Below are 24,159 nucleotides of genomic sequence, written 5' to 3'. Positions count from 1 at the left end.
TTCAATAAAATATCCCGTAATCCCAGAGGTAACAGCTCAGTCTCCATGGGGTAAATTCAGGGTGTGCCACAAGGTTCAGAGAGATGCTTTCCATGATATCCATATATCCATTCCTACCACTGGCACGAATCCTCCACCCTTGCAACAGGGGATACTGCTCCAGTTTTTATTTTTAAAGTCTAACAAGGGTAATTATAACAGCATTAACAGATTTTTTTTTTTTTTATAATATCAAAGACAGTGTTAGGCCAGAGTTACGATTAGATATTTTTTTACTGTATATGGAAATGTATTAAAATTAATGTATGGCTCAGCCACATTTGCCCTCCACTGCTCTGTTCTGTAAAGCCACTTCTCCCATGAAGCACAGCCACGAGTGAAGGGAGAAAATCCAAATAAGTATTTTGTAAACATTTGAGAAAGGGAGACAAATAGCCCCATGCAATCACACCGTCTTAGCTCAAATACCCACTCAAAAACGAAATAATTCCTTGCTGAACGAGCCAAGCCTGGCTCCCTAAACCGGGAGGAATTGCGATGCTGGTAAACTTGCAGAAATATTTTTACAATTTTATTAGAGGTTTTAATTCAGTGCTTTATCTACCTCTGTTAGTCTGCAAAATAGCTTTAAATATTCAAGTGGTAATTAATGAATCTTTTATGTTGCAAATCAAACATTTTCATCTGCGCTGTGGTACAGTGGCAGTGAGAAGGAGGGGTTTAAAGTGTAATTGTTTCTCCTGTTCCCCTCGCAGCACTGAATGCCTTTTTACCCTTTATTATATCATTGGCTTTTGCTTCAGTTCATCAGCACTTCGCCACATCTTATCGGTCGATATTTGCTGTCTATTTTTTATTTATTTTTTTTTTCAGTGCAAGATTTCTTACTGTGCCTTTGCCAGAGACATTCCTAAGGAGATGGAAACTCTCTGAATGTGGAATTTTCGCATGAGTGCAAAATAATAAAAAGCATGTGTGTATTAAAAAGGGATCAACTTAATGGGAAATGAGCATTGGGTTACATTAATATTCTATTACAGTAAAAATCATATTTAATAAATTTTCTCCAGATTTTTCAGGACCTTACTGTATTTTTCTAAGTCGGATGCCAATCCAAAGAAACAGTGTATATGATACATTTGATTTATGTTAAGTAAATAACCTGCACAGCCCATTTTTCAGTAAAAAAAAAAATATTAAGTGTAGAAACACACACCAGACTGAAATGTGTGCTTAGTTTCCATCTGCTAGGAGGAATAGTGTTGGTCTTGTGCAGCAGAAAGCCTTTATAAACAGTATTCTATTTTATTGATGCTATATGTGGATTTTTATGTTATGTGGCAAGCGAAGGAGAATGAAAACACTGTAATTTATCCAAAACCATAAAATTATACTAGTACTAAAGTAATTACTTCACATATTAAAATACAGTTTCCTTTGCTTTCTTTTGTCATCACATAAAACGAGGCGTTGAGCGCGGCAGCGCGGAGGGGCCGGCGCTGCTCTTGCCTCCACAAAGGATTGACACATCCCGGATCAGACACTATATCACCCGACCCTTGTTGTTCTGTGACCCTAATTAATATTATACTCGCTGACATTTATGTATCAGAGCAATAAGCTAAACAGGAAACAATTTATGTCACCTAAAGCTTTTTAACAAATCGATGCAACTATTTGTAATTGCTTGTTTCACAAGATTAAAAGTACTCAGCCTTGATCTTCGCCCACAGTTTTGTGGCCAACATGACCTGTGCTTCCGTTGTAAAATAGGAGAGTTAGTGATCAGCACCTATTTCCATCAAGTAATCCATATTGCTAATATTTCTGGAATTTTAATGTAGTTACAATTTATAGCCGATCAAATGTGGTTACCTAAATTGCTGTTGCTAGTAGACAGTTTAACTGTCTTTATTAATTACAGTATAATTTAATGTTTGAGTACAGGCACTTGTGTTGGTCATTTTTACAGCCAAAGCAGTTATGTGCCTTATGACGAACCATTTTAGCATTTTCAATGGAAATTTGCTAATATGATGAGTGATAAAAATGTCAAACTCTGGTAAATAATGGTTATTGCTTTGGCTGGAATTAATCCTTGAAAGGACGGTTACCTTCAAATTAACATTATAACTTGAAGAAAAAAAATGTTTTTCATGCTTCTGAGAGGCATAAAAAGTGGTCACTGGGCTCCTCTAAATAAATACAGACAAAGTGGCAAAAAGTGGGGGGTTTTATTCCCCTTTTTCTTCAGGCAGACAAAGAAAATTCCTGTGGAAGAAAGGAGGAGGGTAAACACCCCGAGGTGATGTTGCTTGCCATTTCCAGCTCATGTACTTTGAAGATTTCTAGCCAAGGTAATAAAATGGGGCAAAAAGAAGTAATTTGCGATGTCCCAGCTCCAGGATTTGGGGAAAAAAAGCAGGTGTGGACACCATGGAGGCTGCAAAGACACCTGAGGCCAAATCCCACCACCTCAGCCATCACTGCGGGGGACAATAGTGGTTTGTGGCTATGTGAGGATGAGGAGTGTTCAACGTGCCAGAATTAACCACCACTGCTTCGAGGATGAAAGATAGCCCTGATTAACACACCATTAAATGAACGTTTAACATCATCATTGAAGACTGAGCCTGATTAATAGGTCAAGAAGGGCTAATTACACCTTGTTGTCAGGAAGGGTGTGTATGTGTGGCTGCGTGCAAACGGCACCAGGAATCGCCAGTCCCTTAAATTAGACCAATAATGTGAAGTTTGTCAGACTCTGTGATCATGGCCCAAGTTAAATGTCACTGATGGGATCATCTGCAGGGAGCAGGTGGGTGTGCAAGGAGCACATCAGCTGCCATGTCCTCCTGGGCCTGCAGCTCCTGAGCTTTTCCCTCTGGGACAGGAGAAACCCAGAAAAACTGCTCACAGGCTCCGGTTTTCTTTGGAAATTCCTCAGAGACGCATTGCCTCACCACTGCCCATAAAAGTGCTTTTCAGCTGCGGTGGAAAACAGCGTTTCTGCCTGGAAAAGGTATTTCCCAGCTGGCTGTTGCTGGTGGAGTAGGAAGGCATTGTGTGATGTTCCGTGATGGAGCAGCCAGGGAGGAGGAATGCGATTAACAACACAAAGATGATACAGAAGGTGGCCAAGAGCCAGATTCCCATCCGCTGCTCCAGGCAGCACTGACTGGGACAGGATGGTCCTGCTGCTCATCTCAGTGCCAGCTCCTCAGCACGAGCTGCACGTGGCACCCACCCCAGCAGCTCCCCTTAAACACGAGCCCACGGGCAGCCAGCAGATGACAAACATGACATTTGGAACCCCAAATCAACTTTCTGAGGTGAGATGCCCAGGGGGGTGGAGCCCCAATTAATCTGTGATGGCTTTGTAGCCTCTGACCTGCTGGGGCTCATCCAGGGACACGTTTCCTACCTGCAGCTGACTCCCCCAGTTTTACAGATGCACACCCTGCCAATCACCAGCTTCTGGTTCAATCCACTCTGCCTGTGACTTTGGAAAATTTAATCCCACAAGTCCTCCCCAGTTTGCTAAAATCTCACTGGTGAGGGAAGTGCACCACACAACTAAGGCCAAATGTGTATTATCTGTATTTTGATTATTAAAATCTACCAGTCCATACCATTTGGGGACACACTGTAATGAGTGTGCAAAGTTCCCCTCCCCCTCCCCCCAAAAAATAGTTATCTGGTGTAATTTTATGATAGAATATTTTTATAAAATCATTTGTACTAATTTAAGCATTTATCATTATATGCAAAAAGATTTCTTGATGAGAATATTATAGACGGTGCATGTTTTTGACATTAGCATTTTATTTGGATGACTAATCTTGCAGATGTGAAATTTTAATGAATTATTCATGAAAAATCTCTCCTCTGAAATTTCAGTTTGCTGCTAATGCTAGTTATTAAACATTTTATTTTTCTTTACAAAACTTGATGAGGAAAATAAATGTGTGCTTACTCAAAAGAAAAAGAAGGTGGGTTTTTCCCTCAGTTTGTCTCAGGTGACAGTGCCAGTTGGGACTTTGCTCCTCACAGTTTTATGGACCTAAGGGTTGATCCTGCAAACCCCTTTTGACAGGGGTGCAGTGCACATTCCCAGCCCTTCCAACCAAAGCCAGCACCACCATTCCCATCAGGGCACAGCACTGGGGAGGAGCTGCAGGATGAAGACCCCAGTCCTTTCCTTTGAGAAAGCAAACAACTCCCTGTGACCCCAATGGGCAAAACTGAAGGACTTTGTTGGAAAAGAGGATTAATTCCTTGAATGACAGTGTCTTCCCTGCTTCCAGCACTCCAGCCTCGCCCAGCTGCCCTGTACAGACTGTCCACGAATCCACCACTGAAGTGTTTTGTACTTGGATGTGGTTGGGGGAGACTCAAGGCAAGAGATGAGATTCGTCCATCCACGAATGAGCTAGGACATGGATGAGGTGCCCACGGATCAGGGACCATGGGATGTGACATCAGAGTCACTGTGGGGGGGAACAACAAAACAAGAACTTCGGACATGGCAACTTGCATTACCAGTGTGAACAACCAGCATTTTTATTGCATTTGAGAATGCTATAATGTCAGTAATTAGTACTGACTACACAACATTTTTTATTGTCTGTATCAACAGACATGGAATGATGGAATTACAGTTGATGTAAGGAATGAGTTTCTTTTATGCCTTATCAAAAAAAAAAAAAAAAATCTTGTTACTGGCAGCACATACACACGAAGCACCATGCTAACAGTCTGGACTGTACCATTTTCATCAAGGCTTATGGGTAGAAGATACTTGGTTACCTGTTCTGGGCCCATTAAAATGCAGTCCTGAACTGCAAATTCACCTCGCAAGACTAGAATACTAAATGACTTCTGAAACATCTAAAAAATCACTGTGAGTTCATTAACCAAAGGTACCAAAGGATTTCAAAAGAGTTTGAACACATTTGTTTTTTTTTTTCCCATGCTATAATGAACGTGAGATTATTGGCGATCTGAAAACTACAATAGTTCAAAATTATTTTAAAAAACTTTATATATATATATATTTATGTATGTATATATATAAAATATCTAATGATCTGCAATATTTGTAGAACCAGCATCCCTGCCCCGGTCTCTCCCCGAAGCTGAGCTCCAGGAAAGGGGAGGTGCAGGACCTGCCGCGGGACTCTTGCGAGTGAGAATCAAAAAAAGGTCATTTTTTTTTGTGGTCACTTGTTCTACATAAGCCTTGATTTTTATTTTTTTTTGTTTGTTTTTTTTTTTTCATTTCACTTCTAGCTGAATGCAGAAACCTAACAGGTTTTACATTTACAAACTTTTTTTTTTTTTTGTGGACAAGGAAGGCTTTGACTCTCATTCCTGACAGCGATTTACCTGATACATGGTACTACTTTCATAATGTACGCTTTTCTTTGAGAAAAAAAACATGTAACAAATTGTCTTTACATCTTGGCACCTTGTAAAGTTTTTTTTTTGTTTTTTTATACAAAAAGTTCAATAGTTTGACACTCCCCATTATTAATCACTACTTCACTGATAAACTTTGAAAGTGTGACCCTGGAATTCATCATGCAAAATATTTACTGCAGCAGGAGAAAAACATTTTTTTTAAACGATTTTTTTTTTTCCTTTCAAATATATGAACTTTGTTTAAGACAGCCAGAAAAGGCAGTGGTAAGATAACAGAAGGGGTGGGAAAGTATCAAAAAAACCAGCTTAAACACAAAAACTGTACAAAAATGCTTCGATCAATGATAACAGGAGAAAAAAAAAATCTGTCAACTATGTTACAATTTAAAAGCTGAAAAAAAAAAAGTCAGGGATTTTCTCCCACATGTCAGCAAATGTCATCCAATATTCTTAAAGCAAGGATAACTAAATAAAATACATGTGCAGCGTATTCTGCAATTCCATTACATACAGTAGTTTTTTTTTTCAAAGCTATTTTTTAGTATAGTTAATATAAAGCAGTTGCACAAAAAGCAAAAGGTGTTTTGACAAACAGGTCTGCATTTATTCCTTTTGAGGAATGATATCTAAAAAAAGGACCTTTCCACCTTTTCCTCCCTCCCCACCCTCCCCCCAAAAGACAAAGGCTCACACAGACACAGTGGGATATATATGTACAACATAATAAACCCCTCCCTAAAGAAGCAACTGTATATCCAAAGGGATACAGAATCAGAATTGTAAAAATCATAGTGAAGTTTGCTTGATGTAAAGCCTGAGATTTTCAGTTGGTTCTTCTGCAAGGCTGCAACACCTGCCAGATATGTTAAAACTCTAATTTTTTGTTTCTTTTTCTCTTTTTTTAATTTTTTTTATTTTTGCTACAGTCTTTAGACTAAGCATGCAAGACATACAACTAAGTGCAACTGAGTGAAATGTATTTTTTATTTACTCATTCCCTAACAGTTTGGACTGAGGTATGCGTACTAACAGTTTTCTCATGCTGTTATCTTTACTCATGTCTAGCTACACATGCTGAGAATGAACTAATCTACCAGATTTTTATCCCCCTTCTGAATACCGAACTAACCAGCAAACCACTCAGTTTTGAAGCACAGGGCTCAATTCTCATGATCCCTGTCTGGCTACCGCCGGCACGTCACGAAGCTGCCTGGATATAATTTAAACCAAAACTAAAAAAAAAAAAAAAAAAAAAAAAAAAAAGTATCCAAAAGACCACAAAATGCCCTTTTTTTTTTTTTTCTTTTTTTTTTTTTTCCTTGTCTTTTTGAAACAGAAAGCAGAGTTGAGTTTTATAAAAGTAACTGCCAATAAAATTTCTTGTACCAAAGCTTATGAGTGGACAGGAGTGTTATTTCCTTATGAAAAATGCTGACCAAAAACTAAACAAAACTGAGTAAATGTGCCAAGATCAACCAAAATTAAAGCAGACATCCCAGCACAGTCCCGGAACAGAAGTGGCACACAATCTGTAGAACCAAAGACCAAAAAATTTTTTTTCCTTTTTATTCTAGAAATACCATTATGTCGTCCAGTTAAATTGTGGGAGCTTTTCTGTTCTCTTCTGTGTTTTATTAAACTGTCTCCTTTATGTGATACTCTAATTTTCCACGAAATAATTGTGTCTTTGCTTTCTTCAGCTCCTTTCTCATAGCTCCCCCAGTAACACTGATTCCTAGTTTTAACCTCAAAAGCTCTCCTCGATTCCTCTTTACAGACTTTCATTTTGGTCACTGTAAAGAATTGCAAATAAAAAGTAACAACTTTGGTTCAGACATCTACTTGGCCTTCTAAATTTTCTAGAATAAAGGAGCAGTTTCCCTCTCAGGTTAGCAATAGCCCACATCTTTTCATTTCCCTCTAAATTCTTCAACCTCCTTTGATCAACAATAAGAGGATATTTGGCTTCATAAGATAAAGCATATAACAGAGAACATAATTTACCTTTGTGTAATATCTTTGGTAATTTTAGGAAAAAAAAAAAGGTACAAAGAAGAATATAAATTAAGCTCTGAAAGGCTTTTCGAAATAATAAAAAAAAGCTACAGTCCTACATAAATAAATGAGTGACGGAAAAGTGGTTGCAGAATGAAAATGTTTAGGTGTTTGGTGACTGAGGTTTACTGACCTATGGCAACAGATTTTGTATGTCGTGTTTGCTTTGCAGAGCTTTGCCAGTTTTGCCTAACAAGCCCTGGCGCCAATTCTCTCCCAACTCTCCCGACTCCTCCGGCGAGGTTTCCATACTGGCTGGTGTAATATTGCATAACAATCCTAACTGCAGTACTGGATTTGCACAGCTGAAAATTAACACTTTAGCATTAGTGGGGCCCCGTCCTTATTAACTCCCGTAACAAGTTCAATCTGAAATCTAATTTGTATTCAAACAGATTAACGCCACCGAGCAATCCTGAACTGATGTTTAACCGTGAAACATCATCACCATGTACAGTAACAATTTGATGAAGTCATCTTTCCAACCACTATTTGCAAATGCAAATGTAAAAAAACAATAGAAAAAAATAAAGTTGTAATCATAAATGTTTAGGTGCCCATCTCGGTAATCTCAGATATTCCAGAAAGATTTGGTGACCCATTAGAACTCGTGTTAAACAACCGAGAACCTGCCACTGTACTATTCATTCTCCACTAAAAGTGAACTCTGTTGGTGCTGCATATGTTTCTTTGTGCTGTTCAATTTTGTGGCATTTGCTAATATTCACCGTTGCTGCCAAAAAAAAAAAAATAAAATCAAAAAATCAAAAAACCTAAACAAAACAAGAATATATTAAAAATACTGCTTTGTGGAATGAATCTGTGTTGCTTCCTACAGTGTTTCTATGTTCATCTGTCATTCATTCTCATTCTTGCAGTACTTCGTTCCTCTCTCTCCGTTGGACAACCCTTCCACATGTATCGTGCAGCATTTGGGACCTTTTCAAAAAACAACAACAACAAAAAAGGAGACACCGAAATGGAATGTTTTCCATAGCTAAAGAAAACATGGTGGCATCTGAAGGAAATTGGAATGAATGACAGAAAAAACTACAAACAATTCAATGACATTCAGCTTCGTATAATAAAAACACCTATTAACATTCATCACAAAGTACAGAAAACGTTGAAGCCTCCGAGAGGCCCTGGGCCCAGATGAGGCCTGAGGTCAGAACTTAAAATGGTAGAGGAGAAGTGGGGCGGGGGAAGAAAAGCAATACATTAAAAAGTTTGGGATAATTTTTTCTTTGAACCCCTCCCCGATATACACGCTCACACGCACGCACACATACCCACACACGTGCACACACAGGCCTTCCCCATCCCAAATGGAAGCAAAAAAAAACCAAAAAAAAAAAAAGAAACCAACCAACGAAACAAAAAAAAAAATGGAGTAAAGGCAGTGATAATCAACATGCAGTACTGTGCAAATATGTTGTCCATTGGAATCCTTAAAATCTGGGCAAAGACTTGATCTGCAGTTCAGGTGTACATGCTCAGTTTGATGTCCTCAAGTGTCCAAAATTGGCAGGACCTGCAGTCCACAGCTGGCTGCTAAATGCAAGTGAATCAGTTTAGCAAATTTACAACACTGATGTTGACTGTAAGAGAGGAAAATCCCAAGTACCAAACAAGTCCATCCAATGCACAGAGTACAAATTCCTTTTTTCAACAAAAAGTAGAAAAATCAAAAATACTCCCAAATGGGATACTTGATGGCACTAAGAGTTAACATATTTCATAGTTGTCAAAGTGGACTGAGAATCCTCCAGACTGTACAATAATGGAGAGATTTCACAGCTAAGTTTGACGTGTTCTTCCAATCTTCATTCTCAGGATAACGATGTCAGACATACTCATTCTATGTCCTCATTTACAGGTTCATCTTCATAATCTCTGTCGTGATCAAAATCTGGACTGTGGTTGGCTGTTGTCACTAAGGATAGTGGGCCTTCATTTTCATCTGGGTCTAACGGTTCTTCTTTGACATGCACAGGGTGCCTGGAAAACAAAACAACAGACAATCAGCAAGTTGCTCATTAAAAAATGGTTTTGACAGCACAGGTGGTTTGGGGGGTGCAGACCTGGAGGGCCAGGTCTGAGAGCTCCAGGCCACCAAGAAGACCCTCAATGTCTGTGCTGGCCACAGAAGCCAAGCTAAGCACTGTCTCCCAGGTAACAATCAAGAGGAAAAGAGTGAACAGCCTCAAGTTGCCCCACAGGAGGTTTAGGCTGGATATTAGGAAAAATTTCTTACAGGCTGCCCGGGGGAGTGATGCAGTCACTGCACCCAGAAGCCTTCAGAAAACATGTGGACGTGGCACTTAAAACACGGTTAAGTGATGGGCTTGGCAGTGCTGGGTTAATGGCTGGACTCAACAATCCTAAAGGGTTTTTCCAAGCTTAATGATTCTAAGATTCCACAAAGGCTGTGCCGGGCAGGCAGCACTCAGCCTCCCCGGGAAAACACTCTGGGAGGAGCACCTCGATAGGGTTTCCGTCTTGGGATGGAGAGAAAACGCTCTCAGCTGACACATTAAGTTAATGTGATCTTTGGATAAATAAGTGGAATATGCATCCGAAGGGGAAGGCAGCGGCCTGCCAAGGCCTCGGCGCGGCGCGGGCCGGGCTAATCATCCTCGCTGTGTGTGCAGCGTCTCTCGTTAACATGCAGAACCTGTGAGACAACTCTCCAGAGGACGACCCCAAGTGAGGTTCTATCATTAATCAACTTCAAGCAAACACAGCAAAGAGACACCATGATACATGCTTTAAACTCCAAATTAATGCATATTTTTACAAACTGTCAATAAGGGAAGAAAAGCCCTGCCAGGAAACACAAACAGAGAGGAAAAGGCTCGCTCAACACAACAATATGATAAGAAAGCACAGTCCTAACGAGAATAATAACACTGTCAGCTGTAAACAAGGCAGAACATGATCCCCAGCTCATGGTGGGCACAAGGATGTACTAAAAAGATGAGATCTGCCAAATTTCTCATTACAGCAAAGCACATGAATAACCCGCAGGGGAATGGGGCTTGGTCATTCAAAACGGGTATGATAACAATTGAAAAATGTTGTTCGTAAATCATATTTACAACAAATCCTATACAAATACAAATTACCTTTTTTTACCTCTTTTTTTTTTTTTTTTTTTTTTTGTTCAGCAGCTTTTGAAATGTAAAGTAGCCATGTGAGTCAATAGTGTCTTGTTGGTGGGACGTTATAGGAAAGTAGGATTTTATTGACATTACCAAGTATTAATAATGCGACACAGCGATGGAGACCCTGTTTGCTTCCTAAATAATTGATGTTGTAGGCAATCCCTTAAAATAAAGTGTTAATGAGTTCAAGTCCCACTCTGTCTCTCACTGAGATGATATCCACCTCCAAGACTCATGTTTTTTTCTTCTGTGCAGGCTGATTTAACCCTTTCACATATGCAACATGAACACACAAGCTGAAGCACACACCTTCACAGTAAGAACTTTTCCTCTGCTTGCACAGCCTTGCTTTAAAATGAATGATTTAAAATAGCTGCATTGTATTTTATGCTTTGTGTGGACAGCAATGACAACACTGTCTGTACTCCAGTGCACGGAGAAACAGCAAGGATAAATCACTGGGCAGGGAAAATGTACTCAGCATCCACAGACAGACCAAACCTAGCCTTGCCTACTTCAAGTGAGCCAATTTTACTCCTGTATCCTGTTTATTTCTTTATTCAGGCTTGAGCCTGGATAAGTTTAGGAAGCATCCAACTTGCTGACTACAGACAATTCAAATGTGAGCTGCAAATGCCTTTCAAGTCCCTGCTTGTTTCAACTTTTTGAGTTGTCAAGTGCTGGATCAATATTCAAGTATTAACTGCACCTTCCAACTCATCCAAAGGAATGCTGGGGAGAAGTGATGCAGTATCTATGTACACACACCTTTTCCCTTCAAATCCACTAATATGTATCCTATCAACACATCTCTGGGAGCCAAGAGGTTCCCCTGCACGTCACGTAATTTTTGAAAAAATTACACACCAAGAGCACAGCTCATACAGTTTTTAACCCAGCTAGTGAAAAAGGAGGGGTAAAGAAAAAACTGGAAGGAGACAATTCAAGGATCAGAGGTTAAGAATTGGCAAAAACGTATAGGAAGTTGGAGGTGTGCACGTGCTACCTGTCCCAGCAGCTCATGGCCTCAGTGAAAACTAAACTATGGTGAATACCTGCAACTAGAAAAACTTAATGTTATGAATAGGCTGTGGGGCCCCTCATTTGGGAGAAAACATGAAATGAAAAACAGAAGAAAAAGGGGGAAAGAGCAGCTGCACTGAGAGCCCAATAAAGCCTGTGCTACTTGGCCTTTATGGCAGTGATCTTTTTTACTGCTGTTTTAATGTCAAAGTCTTGCTTTTTTGCTTTCTGGTTTTGATGCTGCCGCTGCTGGGCTTATTTTTGTTTGTTTTTTTTTTTTTTTTAAGTATTATTTTTGGAAACACAGAAGGGAGATTTTCAAAGGGGAGCAGCGGAGAGGCCTTGGAGCATGGAGTGGAGTTTCTCCAAAGGCTGCCCAGTGTCCCAATGCATCCCCACCAGCTCAGGTGCCAGCAGGTTAGGCAGGTGCTCACTGTGCTCAAAACCACTCTAAGTGCTGTGAAAGCTCACTCAAAGGTCCCCAAACCTTTCCAAAGCAAACTCTGCCCCCTCTTCTGGTTTTGTTATGAAACCAGGTGAAACCAGGTGGTTTTAACTGAGGTTCTCTTTGAGGTTTGGTGTGATTCCCAGAGGTCAGAAAACAAAACTTGAGGTGTGAGAAGCAACAGAAGTTATGAAAAGCTCTGCACGGCCCTGGGTGAGACAAAGCCAGAGAGGGCCACAAAGCCACGGGGAGCAGAGTCACACCAGCCTCCCCCAGCACCTCACGTGTTGCACAAACATCAGACAGTGAGCTTGGCAAAACCTCCATCCCCTAAATGAGGAGGTTATCTGGGTAACAAAACCCCCAGGGAGAGAGCTGCAAGGAAAACAATACCAAAAAATTCCAACTCCTTGTGTATTCTGTCAGATGTAACCACAAAATGGCATGTGAGGAGGAAACCTTCTTGAATCTGTGATTTTTCTCAAGCATTTCTGAGCAACTGAAATAAGTAAGCTTAAATAATCTTGAAGGCAAAGGGAGACGTTCATATCCTCTCAAGTTAAGTCTGAATTTCTATTTACCACCTCACCAAATCCTCAAAATGGGGAAGGAAAACTTCCTTTAGAGACTGAAGAATTCAGTCTGCTGAATTACAGAAAAGGTAAATGCTGGGTTAAGCAACAAGAAAAAGAAAGGGGAGGGGGAAAGAAGGCAAAGAAAAGAAAGGGTTTCCCATTTCTGTTTTCACAGCAGCAGAAATTCAACACATTCCTTTTAAGTAGATGCCTGGGACTCCAGAAGGGGTTAACAATAAATAACCTTGCTGAACAGAGATTCCCCTTCTTTTCACATCTGAGTAATTCTTTTGTTTGTCCACTCTGGGAACAGAGGAGTTTTTAATAAAGCTGACTGTTGTTTAAAGCCACTGAGTTCTGGTGGTGCACACAGCATGGAGTAGTTTGCTTTGTGGCTACCTTTGGAGCATATCAGGATGAAAGTGTTATGTCCCCAAGCTGTAATTATGCGACTACTTTCTAGTGTTTCAAAAGGAGGGAGAGAGAAGGGGAAAAAAATCCACCCTAGCTGTGGTTCAATGTGTCATAAAAAGGAAACGAATGAGCGGTAATAAGACTTCAGCTAAAGTGTTAGACTTCTTAGCTGTCATGTTAACAAGGTCCTTTAAACCTTACAATAAAGTTTAAAACTTGATTTCTTCCAATACACTGAAATTGTTTAAACAATATTTTGCATAATGACAAGGAAATCTGTTCTGAGAAAAAAAATGAACATGCTGTTAACAAAGCAGGAGCGTGGAAAATAAAAAGGTTTCACAGCGTCTGTAAAGTCGCTGTTGACTTATGTTTTTATTTAGTAAACAGGGTAAACCCTATGACGTGTGAATGGTGTTCTGCTTTAGATCCCTTCAAACTACTTAAAAACACCATTATAATGGGGAAGCTCCGAGGCTGGTATTGGAACATCACCCGGCCACATTTTACTTAAGCAAAAAGAAATGTTCAGCAGAGAACACATATATTATCAATTCTGAGAAAATGAAAACACTCAGGAAACAATCATTTCCATATTACAACAGAAAATTGGATTTTCTGGTGAATAATGAAAATGAGGCATCACTCCCCCCAACCTCCTCTCTCTGCACTATTTGTTCTGTGCCCCTCACCTTGGTATCAATGTGCTAAGAGATGATTATTAAGTGCAACAAAGGCCACAGCTATGCACAGTTCTGGAAGATGTCCTAGCCTGTTTCAACTCGGTTATTTTTCCCTCCTCTCAGTCTATTCAAAGACAAGGAAACCTTAGGTGAAATGAGAAGTGCATGAACTGCACTAGCCTTGAACTTGCAAAAAAATAATTACTCGGATTAACACAACATCATAAACGTTCATCCTTGTCTGTTAGGCCAGGAGAAACCCTTGGGAGAAGTCTTGTTTCTTGAGAAAAGTCATGTCCCTCCACTCCTCCTTCACGCCGGCCCTGCGTGGTCACAGGCAGAGGATAACAAATTGTGACTAAAACTGCCTGGAGATGAATCCGTCTGTGAGAGACGGAAAGTGTGTCATGCAACGTTACTTTGGGAGAGATAATTAATACTGCACAAACAATCACTGGGAAAGCTAAACACATTATTTGAATGTTTTGAAGTAAATGGTAAAAGACAATGTTTAAATTAATTATTAATTAAAAATGAATGTTGCCATCTTTAAAGATTTTTTTTTCAAAGCACTTTGTGCACTGATTTAAAACACTGCAATATCAAAGTATCCAGAGCCTCAGATTCCTTCGTGCCCCCTCCCCTCTGACAACACATTATGCAGGTGGGAAACTTTTTTGCCATTAAATGCTAATTAGTTTCACAACTAATTACTACCGTGGTATTAGGTTAATGTTTTTTCTACTTTTTGATTTAGACTTACTTTTGTAAATCCCTTATTCAAATTACTTTGAAGTAAAAGACTACAAATTAGTTCTCTTTTTAATGTGCAATGTGAGCCCTGGCAAGCCAGCCAGTAATTTTACAGGCTGTTTTAAGGAGCAGGGGGAAGACGGGCAGCACGGTCACTCACAGGTACCCGACTGCTCCGCCGAGCTTTCGGGAACGACAGCACTTGTAAACTCCGGCTTCCTCACCAGCCGCCAATTACCCGGCGCGTGATGTGAGGGGAGGGGGGAGTTTACAGCTTTGCAAACTCACTCCGTCACCCCATAAATACCGCACACACCCATCGGGGCATCACACCCTTCCTGCCTTACCCTTTCCTGCGCCCGCCCGCTGCCCGGGTGCCGCTCACGTTGAGCGGGGCAGGCGAGCCCCCGTCGCTTCGTGCGGTTATAGACGCGCTCATTACACCGCCGTCTGTTGCTATAATGCCCCTATTAATTCTCCTTTTGATATTTTAAGAGCAATCTATAAATCACACAGACCTTCATGTTAATGCTTAGCAAGACCGTTTTGTGTTGAGTGGGGTTTTTTTTTGACTCGCCAAACAAGCCCATTTCCCAGCTCTGCCCCACGGGCCGTGCTCATCACACCATCCGAAGGGGAGAGAAACACAGGTTTTCTCCAAGAAGCACAGCTGCCTGTGAGGTTTTGCAAGGTTTAAAGAAGGGAACTGCAAACAAGTGAACAATTTTATAAGCCCTGTGTCCTTCTCGGACTGGATTGGGCTGATCAGTTTTATACAGAAACTGGTAAATGGCTCTTTTATGTTCAAACCACTCTAACCATGTCCCCAGATGGAGGCAGATGTCTGCTCTTGCTGCTCCATCCATGAAGCTCAGGAAGGAGCCAGGAGCTTCCAGAGTCACCCTTGAGCAGACGGTAGGACAAGACCTAGAGCCTCTGCTGTACTTACATCGCTTGCATAGGGGAACGTCCTGGACTGCTGTCACTCCCGTTACTGTTCGTATGCTCCATTGCACCATTGAGCTCTTCCCTCATCGCACTGGCTAAATTGCCCAGAGTGGGATTTCCCATGGAAGCAGTAGTGTATAGAGGTATACTGTTCTCAGCCATTGAAGCCTGCCAAGGACACAAACAAATCCATGAAGAGCCATGACTAACGTTTTTATACAGTGCACAACGCATTCACTCGTTCCAAAACATTCTCCACATTTACATTATTTGCAATTACAGGTTCTTTTAAATATTGTACTTTCTGATAGGTATTACCCTGGTTCCATCAAGGGAAATTTAACATCATTTAGATCTGGGTTTAAGGATTCATAGCTGTATTGGCTTATAAGAGGATGGAGCCTTCCATTCCCTATTTGGAATTACACACCCTGGAAAAAAGAAAATGTACTTTCCCTATTTTTGCTTCATGAAATCATGTTTGGGGCTTTGGGGTATTTTTTGTGGCTTAGGTTTGGGCTTTGTTTCTAATGAAATGGGGAAAAAAACTGGAGCTGGCTCAGCTGATAACTCCTACCCACTGGAGTGAGCGGGCACCAAGCAGGAGTGCAGCATCACAGAATTTGGTTTTCCTTGGGATATGTGAGGCTGCCATCAGTGCTAACTGGATCAGAGCTGCACCAATCTACCTGAGAGCTGAACCACTCCATGTGGAATTTTTTAAACCTCAGCAACTCAATTCTTACCTTAGCTGTTACAGATCTGACTGTTTTATTTTGATTTTTCCCTTTGTTCTAAGGAAACACCGTGCAGCAGCACACTGGAGTTAACTTTCTAAATGGAAATCTTTGTAGGAAGAGAATGAACTGTTAAATATTTTCCTTCTGATTCCCACCGTTCTGCCTGCTAATATTTACTGTGTGTCAGCATTAGCTCATGTTGACAGCACAGTCCCGGCCCGGCGCAGCAGTGGTGGGAACGCAGAAACACCAAGCCCCGGAGGAGCCCAGTGTTTGCTGGGGATGGGGGGCACTGGAATGGGAGGGAGGCACAGGGATGGGAGGCACAGCTTTCCAAGGCTGTAGCGCCCAGGGACTGGAAGGACATTTAACCATTTCATCCATCCCAGCTGGATCTGGCTGACATCATCCGTGGCTCCCCGAGCCGTGTCAGTGCCGGGCAGCCACAGACGCTGGCTCGGCAGCACTTGACCTGCTTTGGGGAGAGGTCAGCTGGCTGCAGTGGCCAAGCAAAAAAAATCCATCAGGCTGGGTCTGCATGATGCAAACCTGGTCTGTGGGAGGGGAATCCATGCAAATGCACTCCTCACCAAATGCTCTTGCCTGCTCTTAATTTGTGGGACAGAACTCCTTGCTTGTTGCCAGCCGGCAGTTTGACCCAGGAAAGCAGAGCCAGAGAAAGGGTGAGGGGAGATGGGATGGGAGGGCAGGATCAGCCCTCACTGCAGCATCTCCAGGAGCACAGCCCCCTTTATTCTTCCTTACGCTGACCTCTCCATATGCAGCCCTATGTGTCACACGTGATTACAAAAGCTATTCTAACGGGGAGGATTATTTTTATCTTCTTGATTCAACAACCGGCAAACTCATTGTGATTAGGGGATGCAAAGAATGGTTCACATTTCCTGCACTTGGCAAAATAATGACTCAAGTTCTTCACCCACAGTGATAACTTGTAATTGCAGTAAAGCATTTCACTGGGGGAGAGGTGGGGCACAAGGAGTATCTGCTAGGGAGACAGTAATAGGGGAGGGGATGTTTTGGGAGCCCCTGTTGACCCACTGGCAAAAGACAGAACTGGCGAGAGCTGGAGTCCCCATACCTTCCACAGACAGAGGGGGGAGAGAGCTGCTTCTTCTCCCTGGCCACGAGGGAAAACAGATAGAGGAGATGTCAGCAGGGTCTGGGTGAAGGAGAGGGGAGGCTCTGCCACCCCACAGGAAAAGAAACCACAGCCTGCCATGCTGGCAGCACACAGCCTACTGAGCAGACCCCATGGTGCTCACAGGAATGTGCAAGCAGCCCTTCCCAGAGCCGCTCACAAAAGCTGGGGGAACACTGCTCATCCATTATTAATTAGACTGAATGTAGGCCCTGGCAGGTAAGGCAGCCTTGTGTCCTAGAGGAATCTAGGTCCAAGTGAGGTCCTAACTGCCCACCTGGCGGTGGCCACCTGCATTAATTGCCCAGACTCTCTACAGCCCCACAGAACCCACTGTGATTTTGCTTCCAAAATCCAGTGGCGAGGAGAAATGTGGAACCTGCTGGTGTATTTTCACTCTAAAAGAGGATGTGCCTCAGTGCAATGGTTATTATTCATCCCCATTTATTAGAGGGGTGACAATGTCAGCAAATCTGGCCCAGGCTCTTCTCTCCATCAGCTCAGCTATGGGGGGACACAAGGACATGGCTCTCTCAGGAAAAGTGGGGAATGGAAACAGTTTGGAGGTTATCACAAAAGACAAGAATGGATGGAGATGACGACAATGACACGTGTTTCAGAAATAAAACACGAACAGTTCCATATGATAAGCATATTAATTGAAATTAGTCACATAGTTAACAATGTGAAGAAATGCAGGATCATTTCATTTTTGCCTTTCAGCCTCATGAATGTAAAATGTGCTTGTAATCTTAATACTATTCAGGAGACAAAGCAGTCTTTAAAAATCACACTTCACAAGACTCAAGGGAAAATAAGTTACTAATGAATGGTATTTACAGTTGCTTCATTTAAACATGCCTTCCTGGGCTTTGCAGGAGTTACTGCATAAACTCAAAAAATTAGAAGAAAGGCAAAACACCATTTTCCTCCTAATAATTAGTTTTTTTTGGTTCTGAAAAGAGAAGTCTGCTAAACCTTCTACAAAACATGACTGCCCAAGCAAATAACCATGGCCATCAGTGAACTTCTAGAGAAGTGACCCCAAGAACTACCTGGGGTGCAACCATGCATGGTGCTGCCTCCTGGATTAATTCATAACATATAAACCAGGCTTGAACCCCCACACAAACACACAGACCCCACTACAAACCAGGGTATGGTAATGCATTTGTGTCTTTGATTTATGCAGAGAACACTGACTTCACCTAGGGTATCTGAGATTGACTCAGGAATTTATTGAAAGGGGAAAAAGGGCACAGGAAAAAGGGCTGGAGACATGGACATTTTTAGGCTGCAAGTTATTAATTCTGCACCCACACTTTGTGTATTTTTGCATTGTGAAAAAACTGAATTTTTGTTTTACGATTACAGTTTAAACCAATAAAAATGATCTTTTATTTTCTATAGGAATTGCACCATTTATTTTTTACCAACAATAGGAAGATATGCAAAAATAGCCCTTAAAAGAAAAGAGGGAAAAATGATCTGCTTTCTCTTTAAAGCCATGAACAATAGAAGGTCACGTGCCACAGTATCCTATCATTCAGCACATTAATAGCTGTGCTAGAGTAATTACACTTGTGGTATTTTTGCCTCAAGTGAAATTCTGAAATAAGAGGATGGAAATTATGATACTGCTGATAAATATTAATAAGTGAACTTTTAATTTTTTTGCCACAATATTCAAAATGCTAAGCATCTAGCTAATGCTGAAGCAGCCTGATATGTGTTTGCCTCCAGGGACTATGATGCTTTATGCACTTAAGAAAAAAGTTTAACGGAATTAAAATTTAATATCTAATTAGAGCAAGGCTAATATATTTTGAAATGAGTGGGGAAGACACACGCCTCTGTTGCATATTTGCTACAGTCATTAATCTTACCTGTAAAGCAGCATTGAGAGGTGTGCAGTAGGTGTGGCTGGTCTGTATGTTTTTAATAAGAGAAGGGTTACTGCATAAGAAAAACATAAAAAGGAGAGTTAAATGCAACCAACTTCTGTGCCAGCGTTTCAAGCATGTAATGCTTCCTCCCCCACCAGAAAACTAGAGCTGAGACTGGTTTTCCACACGAGTTCTCTTTTCGTTTCTTTTTTTTTTTTTTTTTAATTTAAAGAAAGTATCTGAGTTTTCGGCTATGGTTATCATATTTGCCTTTACTAAATAAGGAACATCATTATCTCTTGACGTTACCTCGCCATGTGTTCTACTACCCTGCGTTAGTGGCACATCTTGGCATCTCTGCTCATTTTAGCTGTGTTCAGGAGAAATTCTCCAATTTTCGTCGTGTCTGGGAGCCCGTTACCATGTGAAGGTCCATCGTGAGGAGGCAATGATCAAAAGCATCACGGGACATTTTAAACTCTCCTTCATCCAAATGACTCTCCAAGTTGCTGGCAGTGAAGTCTCTCCCAGTGGAGGGGAGTCTCTCCCAATGGAGAGAGGCACCACGATGAGAGAGGATTTATCTGCTCCATGTTATCTCCTGCCATGCCAATGGCCACTGTGAGGGCTATCCACACCACTGCCCCAAGCAGCCCGTGGGCATGGAGGCTCAAGGGCAGGCAGAAACCACCACGCTGCCCTAAGGTCATTTTTAGTACAAAATATTCTGGTGTGCTATTCTGGACTCTTATTTTTGTCACCTTTACGTAAGGGGCCAGATTTGAGGAAAAGGAATGGGGACCACATGGGCTCTCTCTTTAGGAGGCATCCCAATATCACTGGTTCCATCAGGAGATGAAAAAAAAAATTAAAAATCATGAAGTAGAAACTAGGCAGAAAAAATGCCCATGCAAAGTAGCCCCCAAAAGTTTTATCACTAACTGGGCATGTTTTTATTTTAATTTTAGTCACGTGGGAATAAATTATGGTGAGCAGAGTCTTAACTGAGCTCCTTGCACAGGGACCAGCAAGGATCAGTTGTCCAGGAGAGATGGCCTTCGAGTAAAGGTCAAAGAAAATCCCTCTGGGAAGCCCAGGAATATTGATGCATGGTTGTTGTAGGCACACAGTGGCCTGTTGATAATCTTTACAGCTGGTCTCACTGCATTTTCAAACTCTTTAAAATGAATTCAGCATTTCTCTCTTGTAAGTACCTTACTTTTTCTGATTAGGAGTTGCAAAACAAAGCATACAATATAAAGCAAAGGAAAATATCAGAATTAAAACTTATCTGAAAGCTTTCCTGGCATGTATCTGTCTTCCTGACATGTCTACAGCAGTATATCTGTGCTAGCGTGGATAATTACCTTAGTCTGCATTGCTCTATAAATAAATGCTTTAACAAACATGTCAGAGTAGAGTTTTTACTACAGGCATTTTGGATTATCAGAGTAGGACACACAAAATACACGTAACAACCAAAAATTTAGTTTCTTTAGCAGCAAAGGTGATGACACTATTTTGTGAAATGCAAGTCTACATGAGATGGGTAAATCATGCAAAGCAAAGCAACAGCAGAAAAAAAAAATTAAAGCAAGTAAAAGCTCTTACTGTGCAACAAGCTCGCCAAAGTTTTCATCAGGGCAGTATTTTCGAGGACGGCCTCGTTGAATATGACGGCCACGTTTAAACTCTTCATCATCAACAGTCCAAAAGGACCCAAACTCATCCTCTACTCTGATAAAGCACTTATGCAGTGAGAGGTTGGTGCGAATGGCACCCTGGGACAAGAGCAGCAGCAAAGGAGATGAAGTGGAAACAAAGGGACACGGGATCGGGGACAGAACAGACATCAAATACAGGGAAAAGGAAAAAGAAAATAAAATGCAATAAGCATAAGCAAATGGTTTGTGAGGGTTAATATGCATTGCCACCTAAAAGCTACTAGCATGTGATGCAACAAACACCAAGCAAGCAGGGTCAGGGTACTGGTGGGCATACAAACAGTAGTGATGAGATGTTTGTCTTGGTTTCCCTTAACTGAGACAATGCGAAACCACCTGTGGTTGGTCTAACACCAGCTAGCAGCCAAAAGCCTCTACGTTAAACTGTAAGCATGATCCGAGCTAGGCTAAGAAGTTCAAACATGGTGGACATACCCACTGATCTTTTGTGGCCTTCGTTTTTGGAACTCTAGTTCATCCACTGTCCATACTGCCCCTTTAACGTTTTCTACTCGCACAAAACACTTGTGAAGACTAAGATTATGACGCACTGCATTCTGCAGCAAGTATAAAAGAGAAAACATTCAAAAACCTTCCATGAGAAAATGCTCATCATTGTCCAAGAACAGCAGCAGCACAGTCAGCTTGACAGTTCTCATTTTGCAATGTTAAGCCCCTTCCCCTCCCCACACCCGCTCGCTTTCCCCGGCTCTTTACATCTTATTTTGCAAAGACAAAATAAATATGAAAGCTTAAACCCAAGATTAAAAATTCACGTTATTCTTATCAATTATCCCCAGAGTGACTGAGAACAGCCACAATTTTAAGCATGCATGTTGTAGAATACAGCATATTTCATACAGAACACAAGAGGAACATTGCTTAGACTTTTTCAAAACAAATATATATACGCCCTGCAAAGAGAAATTTCTCCCCTCCTGGAAAAGAAAGCAGTTAGAAAGAACAGAAAAGATTTTATGTAAGTACAGTCGACTGGATTTAGCTGTGAGGCACAGGAGCTGGTGTTGCTGTGGTTTCCCACAGCTGGGCTAATGTGATTCAGGTGCTGGACCTCCCTCCACACCCACAGCACGGGCCGGGGGCTCGGCAGCACCCCACCGGCCAGCCGGCACCAACTCCTGCCTCCACGGCTTGCTCTTATATGGAAGTTGGCTCCTATTTCTGGCAGACTACTGTAGTGACTGATCTGAGCCTCTGCCAAGTGAAAACATGAGGAGGGCTCTCTGAAACAAAGTGATAATATCCCCACAGCTCATCACCCAGAGGGGACCCGTGCTCATGGCATCCAGTGCCTGAATGTCCACCCTGCAGCTCCATGCTGGGAAGGATGAGCACGGCCAACCCCTCCAACGTGCTGAGACACAATGAGACACCTCACTAAGGCATGGCAAGCTCTTGGCTTTTCTGTCCCCGCTCCAGGGTGCCGAGAGCCTTGTTACTCCTCAAATGGAGTGCTATGCTTCGTCCCCGCTTCAGGAGTTTCCTGAGCAAATACCCTGCAACAACAGCTGGACCCAATGGTCTTACAGGTTTTTTCCAACTAAAAGACTCTATGATTCAACAAAGCCGTTGTGCATGGAATTCATAGGAATTTGTACATTCCCAGCACCGCTGAAAGGGGTTTGGGAAACAGGAAAAACAGAAGAAGCCATTTGCTGAAAATCTGCAGGCGAACAAACTCCATCCTCACTGGCACCATTGATTCAGTCAATCTGGTTGACTCGTTAGCAGGCACAAAGCCAGCCAAACACATGGCCTGGGTCTAGGCAACCAGGAGACGACAATTTTTTTTTCCTTCCGACATCTTCCTCTTCTTTTTTTTTTCATGAACATGGAGTCTGGATGGGGAAAGGGAGCTCTAGTAGTGAATGTCTAAATCACTGTGCAAACAAAGGGTATCATAGAGCATTTGTCATGTAAATCAGGAGGCGGTGGTGTATGTGCTGGGAGGGGAACGCAAAGAGTCTTCTGCTCCCCCTCCAACTCCCTGCCATGCCTAGTGCAGTCCCCACACTCCCTCCCTGGTAGGAGTGGAAGTTTTGGGGCTTGAACTGCTTTTGCTCAGCAGATGCTTGAGTGCAAACACATTCTCTGTCTGTAGGTGCCTGATCCAGGCACTTCAGCTTTTCCACATCGATCTGCTTCTGAACTGGTGAAACAATAAACCTCAAATATGCTTTTCCTCTCAGCAAGGAAGAAATCTAGCAGAAAGTCAACCTGTCCATCAGGCCTGCTTTTTTCTGCCCTTATTTTCTTCTTTCTGCTCTTACTTTTTAATAGGGTTTTTTTCCTCCCTCCCACCTCTTCCAGATTTCAGTACTGTTGACATTTTTTGGCAAAATCCCTGATTTTGAGGTGGAGGAAAAACAAGTAAACGCCCCACACCTTACGAGCTGAAATCAGCCAGCTCAGCAACTGCTGGTGGGTGCCGCACTAGTGCAACCCGACACACGGCTGCCGGCCCACATCTGGGTAACTCAGGCAGTTTCCTGTGAAAATGGGAACACTGTCAAGTCTGGAGCAAAATGTAAGAATAATAACGCTATTTCCCCCAGTGAAAGCTGATCTTGTGGCTCATACAGCAGTTGATCAAACGCACACGGCAAAGCCCAGCAAAGGGAGTCCTCAGAGTTTGTAAATAGTCTCTAAAGACAGGGTTGAGCAGGAATATTTGTGTTTTTCTTTAAATAAATTTAATGTTGGATAAATACTTTACAGACTGTTCTTGTTCTCTTGGAGTCCATTTGCAACTGATGTTTAAGGCTGTGGGACAGGGCTCTTGCTGGATACGTTGAGACAGAGAAGTTGAGTATTTACAAGACGTCCATGAAGTGTTGCCCTCATTTTCTATTTTCCATGTGATCACTTATTTAAGGAACTCATGCCAGAAAAAAATTGTTGTGTTTCCCCTGCCTCTGGATACTTGCTATCTAACAGTTTTATGTGAACAATACCCCAACGTGTCAGAGCCACACCTGCAGCCTGTGCCTCATGGCTGTGACTCTGTGCCAGCAAATTACTCCAAAAAATAAAAGCAAACAGACATTGCCTCTGACCTGTCAGAACCAGTTCACAGTGCTGCACCAGCAATCAGCTTAACAGAAAAATTAGGAGCTATTATTGTAAGATTATATATTTA

The 24,159-nt window shown here is 41.8% G+C and overlaps 1 protein-coding gene across 4 annotated transcripts in view; it reads right to left on the bottom strand.

Moving 5' to 3' along the window:
• Positions 1 to 4,538: 4,538 nt before the first annotated feature.
• Positions 4,539 to 24,159, bottom strand: part of FOXP1 (forkhead box P1) — a 376,939-nt gene continuing 357,318 nt past the window's right edge. For all 4 annotated transcript variants that reach the window (XM_041460973.1, XM_041460964.1, XM_041460982.1 and 1 more), the window contains 4 exons: positions 21,435 to 21,556; positions 19,276 to 19,345; positions 15,489 to 15,655; positions 4,539 to 9,480 (listed from right to left, as the gene is read on the bottom strand). In XM_041460973.1, the coding sequence (XP_041316907.1) occupies positions 9,336 to 9,480; positions 15,489 to 15,655; positions 19,276 to 19,345; positions 21,435 to 21,556 (504 nt within the window). In that variant the 3' untranslated portion in view covers positions 4,539 to 9,335. The remainder of the gene's footprint in view (positions 9,481 to 15,488; positions 15,656 to 19,275; positions 19,346 to 21,434; positions 21,557 to 24,159) is intronic.

Source organism: Pyrgilauda ruficollis, unplaced genomic scaffold (assembly GCF_017590135.1).
Source record: "Pyrgilauda ruficollis isolate IOZ18807 unplaced genomic scaffold, ASM1759013v1 scaffold10, whole genome shotgun sequence".
NCBI lineage: Eukaryota > Metazoa > Chordata > Aves > Passeriformes > Passeridae > Pyrgilauda > Pyrgilauda ruficollis.
This window is presented reverse-complemented; position numbering and strand designations above follow the sequence as displayed.